Source organism: Natator depressus, chromosome 13, assembly GCF_965152275.1.
Source record: "Natator depressus isolate rNatDep1 chromosome 13, rNatDep2.hap1, whole genome shotgun sequence".
Taxonomy (NCBI): Eukaryota; Metazoa; Chordata; order Testudines; family Cheloniidae; genus Natator; species Natator depressus.
In genome coordinates this window covers 21,151,102-21,162,914 of record NC_134246.1, presented here as the reverse complement: position 1 = coordinate 21,162,914, position 11,813 = coordinate 21,151,102, and the positions used below count along the sequence as shown (strand labels likewise).

The following is an 11,813-nucleotide window of genomic DNA, read 5'->3' as shown; positions in this document are numbered from 1 at the left end:
CCTGCACCCTGAATACCCTCCCATGCCTCAACCCCCTGCCCCAGCCCATATCCCCCTTCCGTCCTCCGAACCCCTCGGTCCCAGCCTGGAGCACCCTCCTACATCCCAAACCCCTCATCCCCAGCCCTACCCCAGAGTCTGAACCCCCAGCCGGAGCCCTCACACCTCCTGCCCCCCAACCCTCTGCCCCAGCCCAGAGCCCCCTCCCGCACCCTGACCCCCTCATTTCTGGCCCCACCCCGGAATCAGCACCCCCAGCCCAGAGCCTGTACCCCCTCCCATACCCCAAACTCCTTGGCTCCACCCCCCAGCCCAGAGCCCCCTCCTGCACCCCAATCCCCTCATCCCTGACCTCACCCCAGAGCCCATACCCCCACCTGGATCCCTCACCCCCTCCCACATCCCAACCCACTGCCTCAGCCCACAGCTCCCTCCCACACCCTGAACTCCTCATTTCTGGCCTCACTCCGAGCTGGAGCCTTCAGCCCTTGGAGGAGGTTCACCACCACCAACTGTCGGATATCCTCCAGCCCAGGGGACCGTCTCATGTGGCAGTGCCCATAAATGACACTATCCTCCAGCCTGCACTGCCAGCTTCATGTACCCCCACACCCAAGAGGATGGAATGCTGGTCCTTTGTCCCATCCAAGGGGAGCTGACTTCCCCCGCTCCTCTCCCCCACTACTTCACTGGTGGTGCACTCAGCGACTGAACTCGTATGCCTCTACCCCGCCCCCCCCACAGTTGAGCAGCAAAACGCCTCAGCCTCCTGGGCCATAAGGTGGACTCCTTCGCGGCCCTGCAGTTCTGCATCTCCAGCGACCAGGCTCTGCTAGCAAAGTATGTCTTCAATAACTGTGCCAAGCTAGCAGAGTTCCTGGAGGACTTGCTGCAGGACAAGCAGTGGCGCTTCCAGGCCCTTGTGGAGGAAAGTTGCCTGACGGCCAAGGTGGGCCCTCCAAGCTGTGGTAAATCTGGCAGGTACATCCTCACACTCCCTTGCCATGGATGTCGTCATGTGACAGGAGTCCTGGCTGCAATTCCCTGGCTTCCCGAGGGAAGTCCAGACCAGCAGCCAGGACCTCCCCTTTGACAAGGACCAGCTGTTCTCTGCAAAGTCCCTCCACTCCCTGAAAGACTCGAGAGCGACATTTCTGTCTCTCTGAATTTACACCCCGGCAGAAACAGGAGTGACCACCCTTCCAGCTGCTCTCCTATACACCATACCAGGCTACCTGTCCCTGGTACCAGGAACCCGCACGACAGCACTCTCAGTCATAGCATCCACGACCATCAGTCACCACCATCACCTCCACCTTACCACAGCATCAACCCAAAGCCCAGTTTTGACGTGCGTGTCGAGAACTGCGAGCTCCCCCCATCACCTTTGGGGGCCAGCTTGCCTTGTTTGCCCACAACTAGGGCAAGATCACCATGGAGCGTTGGGTACTAGAGGTTGTACGGCACGGTTATTCCATCGAATTCCTTGCCTTCCCTTCACACTGCCCCCCCCCACCCCCAGGATGCCGACTGGGAGTCCCTCTCATCACAACCTCCTACAACTCAAGGTGGACGCCCTCCTCATGAAGGGCACGATCGAACCAGTGCCCAACCTCGGTTGTCGGCAAGGGCTTCTACTCCCATGCTTTCTTATCCCAAAAAAGGGAGGAGGACTCGGCTCTATGCTTGATCTCCACCTACTCAACACCTTCCTCATGAAAGCCAAGTTCCGTATGGTGAACCTCACATCGGCCATCCCCTCCCGTGCCCAGGGAGTGTGGTTTGCAGCTGTCGACGTGAAGGACGCATACTTTCACGTTGACATCCATCTGCTCATCTCAAGTTTCTTCACTTTCGCATGGGCGACAACTACTGCCAGTTCAGAGTTCTCCCCTTCGGCTTTGCGATGGCCCCAAGGGTCTTCATGAAAGTTTTCACAGTCGTGGCAGCTCAACTGAGGTAACTGGGGCATTCTGTGTTCCCTTACCTGGACGACTGGCTTCCGGTTGCACCATCCCTCACCGAGGCTACATCGGCCATCTGTGCTCTCACCGCTCTCGGCATCTGTATCAACAAGGAGAAATCTGTGCTCGTCCCAGTGCAGACAGTCTACTTCACTGGTGCACGCCTGGGTTCTGTGGCAGCTTGGGCCTTTCTCCCGGCAGACCATTTTGACGGCCCTCGTGGCGACCCTATGCCGCAACCTACGTGCCACGGCGCACTGCAGTCTCTATCTCCTCAGTCACTGGAGGCCTACACCCACGTGATGCCATATGCCCGCCTACACGTGTGCTGTCTACAGCTGTGGCTTCTATTAGTCTCCTGAGTGCCCCGTCGACCACCTGGATGCCACGCTAATTGTCCCACGATCGATCCGGGCCTTCCTCGCCTGGTGGACTGACCCCCTTTGTTACCTCCATCCCAGCCTTCACCCTCACCATGGATGCCTCTCTCGTCAGTTGGGTTGCACACTTGGACAGGCATGCCACCCAAGGGGCTTGGACTCCGCGCGAGGCCCACCTGTGGGCCATCAATGTCCTGTAGCTGCTGGTGATCTGCTTGGTCTGCCCCTTCTCCATGCTTGCTAGGTTCAGATCCTCTGCGACAATATGACTGCTTTGGTATGCATAAACAGGCAAGGGGGCACCAAGTTCTAGTCACTCTATGTGGAGTTCATCCACCTCTGGAACTGCTGTATCTGCCACAATGTCACACTCTACGTGGCGTACCTCCCAGATACGCAGAACTCTCTGGAGGATGTGCTCAGCCGGACCTGGTACCTCCAACACAAATGGGAGCTACATAACCCCAACCTCCCTTCCATTTGCCATGCCTGGGCCCCCTCGCTGGGACCTTTTCACCACTCGTGAAAATGGCAAGTTTCCCCTCTACTGCTCCAGGGAAGCAAAGGGGGCATGATTCCCAGAGTGATACTCTCCTCCTTCTGTGGCAGGCCGGTCTCCATTACACATTTTCCTCTCATTCCTCTTCTTCCCCAAGTCTCTGTGCAAAATCCACCAAGACCAGGCCCCCGTCCTACTAATAGTGTTGTACTGGCCCCATCAGTTTTGGTTTCCAGACACTCCGTCTATCCCCAATCCATCTCCCTGCACTGCTGGACCTCCTTACCCAGGACCAGGGCAGAGTGCAGTATCCCAGCCCAGGCTTGCTTCGACTGACGACCTGGTTTTTGGATGGGGCTCGCAATTAGACAACGCTTTTTCTACACCAGTGCGGCACATACATGCTGCAGACAAACTTCCACACAAGCGTGCTATGCAGCGAAATGGGAGCACTTCACCTTCTGGGCGCAACGTTATCACCTCCCCCTCGGGGCGGCTCAGTCCAGGAAGGTGGAGACGATCTCCTAGAACTTACCTCCAGCTTCACCCTCAGCTCAGTCCTGGTCCACTTGGCGGTGCTGAGTGCCTCCTTCCCACTGGTGGATAGCCACTCACTGTTCATCCACCCGACCACCACCTGATTTCTGAAGTGGCTGATGAATAGCTTCTCACCCGTCCTTAAACCTACACCACCCTGGGACCTCAATCTTGTACTCCGCTCTCACCAGACCCCGCCCCTCCCCCTTCAAGCCCCTGGCCATGTGCTCCCTCTGCCACCTATCCATGAAGGTCATCTTCCTCTTATCGCTTCTGCTAGGTGGGTCAGCAAATTGGTGGCCATGATGGTCAACCTCTTGTATATGGTCTTTCATAAAGACAAGGTCTCCCTAGGCCTTCACTCTGTTTTTCCCCAAACTGGTCTCGGAGTTTCACCTCAACCAGTCCATCCACCTCCCTGTCTTCCATCTTAAGCTGCATGCCACGCCACACCGGTGGACAGGACCCTGCATTCACTTGACATCCACCACACACTTGTGTTCGACCTCGACAGAACCTGCACCTTTCACACCACTCCACACTTCTTCCTGCTCATTGCAGGGAGCGCTCGGGACCAAGCCCTCTCTTCACAGCGCATATCAAAGTGGGTCTCTACATGCATCAGAGAGTGCTGTGTGTGGTCTAACACCCCATCGCCCGGCCAGATTACAGCCCCTTCAACACGGTCGCACGCAACACCTCTGCCTCCCTGGCAGACATCTTCTGGCAACATATGCCAGGCAGCGACATGGCGCCCCTTCACCGCCCATTATGCTATTGCTCAGGCAACGGCAGAAGATGTGGCCGTGGGTCATGCCATCCTGCACATGGTGATACCTCTTGTGTCCTTGCACCCACCTCCAAACTGATCATTGCTTGATACTCACCCCGTTTGGAATACATATACGGACCATCACTCGAAGAAGAGGAAGAAGTTCCTTACCTGGAACCGAAGGTTCTTCAAGATATGTGGTCCCTATTTGTATTCCAGTATCCACCCCCTCTGTTGCAGACCGGGCTGCTCAGCAGTAAGAGGGCGACTGAAGGAGAATTGCCCTGCCTAGCCTCTTATAACCTCACCTGGAGCACGAGGCAACGCATGACCCACATGCAGATCAATGGACACTGCTAATGAAAACTTCCAGCTCTGAGCGCGTGGCACGTATGTGCACTAGCATTTGGAATACAAGTAGGGACCACACTTCTCAAAGAACCTCCAGTTCCAGATAAGTAACCTCTTCTTTTATTCCAAAAGAAATTCAACCTTTATTATTATTTTTTTAACCATTGAAATATCAGGAATGTTGAGTCTGGTCTTTCCAGCTCTAGCTGCTGGGCTTTTTTGGGGACGTCAGATGTGTCTATTTTGCACTTTCTCCACTGTTAACCAAAGAGGTGGAGGTGCTGAATCTTTAACAGAGGCTTCTTTTCTTCCATCTGTATGTGAGGCATTTGAGTCAAATGGCTTCACAAAAACAGTCTAGAAAAAAACTGTCTTCCTCTCAATTAACCAGGTTTCACTTTCTTTATATCTGTGATGTCACAACGCTACCAGTTTTCAAACACTCCATAGAGTCTACCCATAGGAGTCCAGGGTAGACAACACATGAATGGAATGACCCAATGTAAAAAAATAAGCAAGCAAAGAACCCCTGGAGAACACTTTGGGCTTTTTATACATAAGAAGGGAGCAAAACAAATGGTTTCGATTTGCAGGTCACTGTTATCAGCTGCTTTTATCAGGCAGGGTATTGCCCCCTGAACACTACAGAAATACAGATCCCAGTCTGGTAACACTCATGCAAGTAATGTCATTGCAGAATGAGTCGACTCCTCAGAGCAGTGCCTACTTGAGGAATTACAGGTTTGGGCCCTAGGAGAGCAGATGAGCCCGTTAATCGTTTGTATTTCAGCTGGGAGATCTCAAAGTGCTTTACAAACAATCATTATCCCTTCCAACACCCCGGTGAGGCAGAAGGGGAATGTCCGGCACACTGAGGTTAAGTGACTTGGCAGAGCTACGAACAGAATCCAGGAGTCCCGACTCTGCCAGTCCCCAATATTTGTACAAGGTGGAAGTGTGGCCTAGGAGTTAGAGCCAGCTGCCTCTAGACAGCTGTCGTTGTTACCTGATATCCCAGCTGGGGTTGCACAGCTCTGTCATTTGTGCTGGAACCCCCACCTGTACCCAGTGCAATGCCAGTGAGCAATCCCCTACTCCAAAGGCACTCAGACACAGAGAACAGACTAGATATGGCTCCCTGGAACAAATAACAAAGACATGAGGGTGGGTAATTAACACTAGGAGAGTGAGAGTCTTTGTGTCTCCCTGCCCGGATGGCTGGTCCATGTGGTGTATTGAAAACTGTGCTTAAAATCATAAGCTATCACTTTCAGAGTAAGGGGTTTCCTGGTCCTGATTGTAGGGGAGGGGGCTGTGTAGGGAAGTAAGCAGTGTGGGTTTTGTTGTGCATGCACTGTGCAGTCAGTCTGCAAAGAGACCGCCTAGAGCAAAGTAGGGTGACTAGTGCCTCTCTGCCTTAGTGTGGGGGAATCTCCCTCGAATTCATGTTTGGTTTTGCTTACTCTAAGGTTCTGTAGGGTTTCATATGACTTACTGAATGTTTTGCTGTGTTTGTTGTTGACGTAAGGTTATGGGGATTCAAATCAAAGATGGAGTGAACATTCAAATTGGCGTTTTCCATGAAGGACAGCAGGGACTCCATATTGGTACCCCATCTTCACGGACAGTTTTGTCCGAACAGTAACTGACTGTGGGGTGACCAGTTCTAACTGGCTCCACTGCAGAATCTTTGCGCCACCGAGGCTATAAATAGACTGCGCAAAACGGACATTCTTGCTGTCTGTTCAGAAGGCAGCCAAGTGCCGTATTGTTTGCGTGGGCGACAGACCAAGATTCATCGGATCCAGACGGCAACATCATCATCTTACCGGCCCCTTACCTGTAGTATCCTGGTTCCTGATCCATCCTCCATCTGTGGGTCCAGGTTCCAGCACCGCCTATCCAGGAACAACTTCCTTGGACTGAGCCTGGCCAGGGACAGCAATTGAAGGTCCTGGATCTAATGATCTCAAGCTGCAAGTAAGGCACTCACCATCATCAACCTGTCCAGAAGTCATCAGACTGCAGTACAGTATTGGGGGTTTTAATTTTTTATGTTAGGCTGTTACCAAGGGAGGGGTCGTTTGGGGACCTGAGCTTCAGGCTCAATCGGGGAAGCAACCACATCTGCGTGTTTATTATTGTTTGGTTTTCCTCTGATATCCCATACTTTGTTATTGATCCCTAATAAACCTGTAGTTTGTTTTCAGAGAATATCTTTCTTTCTTGCTTTTATATTTCGCTGCACCACACTGGTGGGAGGTGGGACTGACGTTACTGCTCCCCAGGTGATAGACCCTGAGTCCCAGACAAGAACCTGAGCCCTGTAAGCCAGGAGTAGATTCTTCCGTTTACATTAGGGAGCAGCCTGCTTTCTCTTTGTTTTTGCTTCTTGTATGTTAACATTCTGGAATTTAAGAACTGAAGTAGTGTTCCGTTGCAACCTTCCAGAAAGAATGTTTGAGGTTTTTAATCTATCTTCTTTGTTTTGATGTTGTGAACGTAACCCACAGAAGAGGTTAATGGATCTGTTACTGCCACCAGCTAAGGGGATTTTATCCTTTAACTCAAGCACTAGCAGCTGATGCTTTGAGTGAAGAGAGTCCTAGGGCCAACCCCTGCCTGTGGCCCTTCTGGGGTCAGTTACATGGTATTTCACATTTACATTATTTCATCCTCTAGGCCTAGAGGGAATGGACTGAATTCCAAATGATTCATCTTAAGATCATTTTGAAGATCTGTACAAAGAACCTCTGTCTTACCGGACTACTTACTCATTTCCTGGATGAGTCCCCTCACCCACCACTGCAGGTAACTTCATGTCACTTCTGACTTTAAGTGGCTGTAAATAGCAGCTCTCTGCTTTGCCAATGCGTAGTTTGTACATTTTTAAAAGTAACACATGCAGAATACCTGACAGTTGCATGTACATAATATATGACTAACTGCACATGAAAATACCATGATTGCACATGGAAACTGGATAATGTTGTGTATGAAAATGCTCTGGATAAGGCTCCTGCAACAGGCTGACTTTTGTGCACCTGCTCTGAGTACAGGGGCTGGAAGAAGGAATTCCCTGTGTGGGCTGGTAGGGAAAAGGATCTGCCCTTAGGCCATGGAGTAGCAGCACAGCTGCTCTGCAGTCACCTCTGCAGTTTCAGGGCTGTGGTAGCTCAAGCATGTGCTGGCACATCTGAGCAGTTGTGGTTCATAGTCCGTTTCTGTGGAGGTGTGCTTCACAACCACAGGCAGTTGGGACTTTCTGCACAAACTCATGCTTGGTCTTGCCCAGCAGAACCACACCAGTTCTGTCTTACCCAGGGCCATCCATACCCTCCGAAAGGGCAAGGGCAGGATTTGTCCCTTAGTTATGATAGAGAAGCAGTGGGAGAGAGACAAGCTGCAGAATGCTGAAACTGTTCTGCACTGCATAAGGCCTGCGCTAGTGACCTGAGCACAGGTCTGGGAGCCAGGAAGTTTAGGAGTTTTAATCCTGGCATGGGAATCAAATTCCTCTCTCATGTTGGGCACATCATATAGACCCTTGATTTTACTTGCAGTGCAACCAATGGCAACATTTCCTAGTCATTTTAGTAGGGGTGAGGGCAGGCCCTTAACCTCTATGGCCTTTCCTTCCTGGTCTCTGTAGTGTATAGGAATTGGATAGTATCCTTTTAAATAGTTGTGAGCCCTCTCGTGGTGCTCACTGTGTTCTGTGCTTTAGAATGCAGTCAGAGCAGCAGCATGTATGTAGCTAGGCCTGGCCTTTTGTGTATAGTAAGTAGATAGGGTGATTTGGAGTCCCACAGTGCCCACGCAGTTTCTACATATTATTTTCTTGAGCAAGGCGAAAAACACAGACCAGCCTGTAAAACAGGGCCACAGTAATTCTTACCAGCATGACAAATTAGTGTTTAAAAAGTGTGATTTATTATTAGTTTCCCCTGTATTGGATAGGCAAATGCTGTTAGGAATCAATAAAATTGTTCACAGCCTCCCGGCTGCTGCTGTGTGGTGTTTGCACCATAGTGAGGGACTGTTGGCCAATTTAATCAGAGCAAATAGTTTCATGGACACTTTAAAAAAAAACAAAAAAAAAAAACACCATGGCTGATGAAAACTCAGCCTGCCCTAATGTCATTGTGTTGTATCCTGCTGATTTGGGGTTGGGGAGGAGAAGGGAAATCGGGGGGCTTCCAAAGAATGAAAGTGACAAACAGCTCTTAAATACTTTCCAAAGCAACCGCTTATCCCCACACTAAGCCTCTCTTTGTTTGATTTCCTGCCACTGGCTTGAATGAGGATGTAGCACTGCACAATTGGCCTGGCACTATTGGATGCTAACACAAACCTGGCATGAAGAGGAAAGCTGCTCTCCTCCTCTTCATGAAACATTACGGCATGGAGCAGCCCGGCAAAGGAAGTTCCGTCCGGTTTGGGTTTAGTAAAGGACTTTTCAGTGTGGAGGGGAAGTAGCAGATAGAAAAGATGGGCTCTTGGTTAAGGGATTTGTCTGTGATTCAGATAGAGCTGGGTTCAATTCCTGCTCTGGCACAGACTCGCTGTATGCCTGGGGCCAAGTCACTGAGGCCCAATGCTCATTGCTAGACACCAGTGGGAGTCAGGCACTTAAATACCTTTGAGCATCTGGGCCCTAATATCTCTGTTCCCTATTGGTCAAACGGGGATGATATCGCCTTCCTCCCACCCTTTGTCTTGTTTTGGCACCTTTTCAGGGCAGGGACTGCCCCTTACCATGTGTCTGTGCAGCCCCGAGCACAATGGGGCCCTGAACTGGCTTAGGGCCACTAGGTGCTACTGTAATACAAATGATGATGCTAACCCAGGTCTTCTGACTCACAGCCTAGTGCCCCTTCCAGTGGCCCATGTGTGGTTAGTGGCGAGGGCGCTACACTGGAACTCAGGAATTCTTGGTTCTATTCCTGGCGTGGCCAGGGACTTGCTGGGTGAGTTCAGGCATTTCCCTTCTCTGCTTGCCTGCCCTCCATTTGGACCCATGCTACCTCCCACCACTGTGAAACTCCAATGCCCCACTGCCCAGAGTCTCTCTAGAGTTGGGTGTCCTTCCTCAGCACCGATTCTAGCCTACACAAAAGTCATCTCTTGTTCAACCCAGGGGGATTACTTTGTGATGACATCATCATCATCCCAGAGGGTGGAAGAACACACAGGTGGGGAGCAGTGTGAATGTCACAATATAGGGGAGAAGCCCTGGCAGAGAAAGTCTCATGCACCGAAGCTGCTGCTTGTACAGGTATCTTGGTGGGGAGGGGCTCTGCTGTGCCTGTCCCCAGATAGCATGGGGGCAGCCGGCGGGCAGCCCGCATTAGGTATCCCTGTCTGGGGACCCAGCAATATGTCCTGAACTAAATTCTCCACCTGTTAAACTCTCCTGTCTTCCTTCCATCCTGTCGGGTGAGCTGTGTATGTGAGAGAGATGATTTATTAGGCAGAAACTGCCCTGTTCTGCAGCTGGAGGAGCAGGGCCAGCCTGGGAGCCTAGCCATGGGGCTGGCATGAGCAGAGAAGGAAGCTTCCCTGTGCCAGGACCGCCACCCCCTCCAGCCTTAAGCAGTACAGCTTTGGCTGGCTGGCGTGTGACTCCTAAGGGTGGGGGGAAGAGGGGCGCTTTCCCAGAGCCGATTTGGACAGGGGGAAGAAGGAAAGCTGCCCCATCTGTCTCCCTTTCACCCAGTCCTACAGGTGCCTTCCCCTCCAGCCTCTCACTTGCATGCCACCTTGTTGCCCTCCCCCCCTGCCCCCGGCACATGTGGCTGTGTGTGAAGATGATTGATACCCACCCAGGGCTTTCCTGCTAGAAGAGGCCTTCTGTGGACCTGATCGAAGCAGAGACCACACACCCCAGGCAAGGTAACAGCGTGCCGAGGGGAGGGGGCTAGGGCTCCAGAGGGAACGGGTCTGGTGTCTCTTTAAGAGGCTGATCTCTGGCTTCTCTGCCCTGCTTTGTTTTACACGAAGGCTGGGAGGGGACGGGCTAAGGGGGAAGAGTATACCACCTCTGCCAGCTCACTCGCCGCATGGCACTTCCCCCAAGGGGGGCACATTAAACAGGAGGCAACCAGCCAGGGGCGGAAAACCCGCGGCCAGGAAGGAATGGGAGCGCGAACCCGCAGCCATTGATCTGCTCTCTGCCCCCCGGGAGCCCCATATTTCCGGCCCCCCGCCTCCCCGGCTCTGTGTGTGTGGGGTGTCCTTTTCCTAATGCACGTGTTGGAGCTGGAGGGGCTGGAATAATCCCCGCTGCGGCTGGTGGGTGAAATTGACACAAAAGAGCCCTGGAGGGTGAAACTGAGGCAGGCAGCTGGATTTTTCAGCCATTTCTTGCTGAGCTCTCGGGAGATCTGATCCGTCTCCGTCTCCGATCGATGCAGAGAGAGACTCGCCAGCTGCGGGGGTGGGAAGCCAGTGCGTGTGTGTGGCGGCGTGCGGGGGACGGGCTGTAACCGGGGGCCCCGAACAAAAGGCAAGTCGGGCCACAAAGTAACCTTCCCCCCCTCCCCCCGCACGCGCTCTTTGCAACCCAGTCTTGCTGGAGGAGCCAGGCTCTTCGGGAATGCTTTGTGTCTGGCTGCTTTCGCTTTGGGCTCCGCTCGGGAAGGAGGAAAAAAATGGTGCATGATTCAAACCGGGAGAGAGGCGATTTTCTGCTGCCTGGGGGGGAGTGAAAAGCGGAGAGCTGGGGGAACAAGCGATCGGTTTGTGCTTTTGCCCTTCTAGCCTCCCTCCCCCCCCCCATATAAACACTCATTTTCCCCCCCTGTAGGAAGGGGCGATTGTTGCCCGGCGAGCCATGAACTGAAGCTGCTTCTTGGATTGTTTGTGTTTCAAGTCTTCCAAGCGCCACAAGTGAGCTGCAGATCCCTTGTGTTTGGAAATCTCGCCGCGTTTGGGGAAGGAGGCGGCGGAGGGGCGCTATGGCGTCTGGCTTTTCCAATGGACCCTGCGTCCAGACCGAAGCGGAGGTGGTTCACCTCTGCAGGAGTCTGGAAGTTGGCACCGTGATGACTTTGTTTTACTCGAAGAAATCGCAGAGGCCGGAGAGGAAAACTTTCCAGGTGAAGCTAGAAACCAGGCAGATCACTTGGAGCAGAGGGTCGGAGAAAATAGAAGGAGCGAGTAAGTGGATTCGTCTTTCTGTCTGTCTTTTTTAAACAACACTAACCACTGTTGCCTCTGATTCCCCAAACATCCGAATATGAATACGGATTGGCAGTCTTGTGGGTGCATGGAGGTGAGGCTGGCCCTGTGACGGGCTGTGTTTTGGC

The 11,813-nt window shown here is 52.5% G+C and overlaps 1 protein-coding gene across 5 annotated transcripts in view; it reads left to right on the top strand.

Moving 5' to 3' along the window:
* The first annotated feature begins 10,379 nt into the window (after nucleotides 1-10,379).
* The window catches only part of PLCG1 (phospholipase C gamma 1), a 95,369-nt gene continuing 93,935 nt past the window's right edge, over nucleotides 10,380-11,813 (top strand). For 2 of the 5 annotated variants that reach the window (XM_074970203.1, XM_074970200.1), the window contains exons 1-2: nucleotides 10,723-11,011; nucleotides 11,312-11,664. In XM_074970203.1, coding sequence (XP_074826304.1) covers nucleotides 11,463-11,664 — 202 coding nt within the window. In that variant the 5' untranslated portion in view covers nucleotides 10,723-11,011; nucleotides 11,312-11,462. Of the gene's footprint in view, nucleotides 10,399-10,722; nucleotides 11,012-11,311; nucleotides 11,665-11,813 lie in introns of those variants that run through there. The other 3 variants (XM_074970201.1, XM_074970204.1, XM_074970202.1) reach the window with 3 other exon arrangements.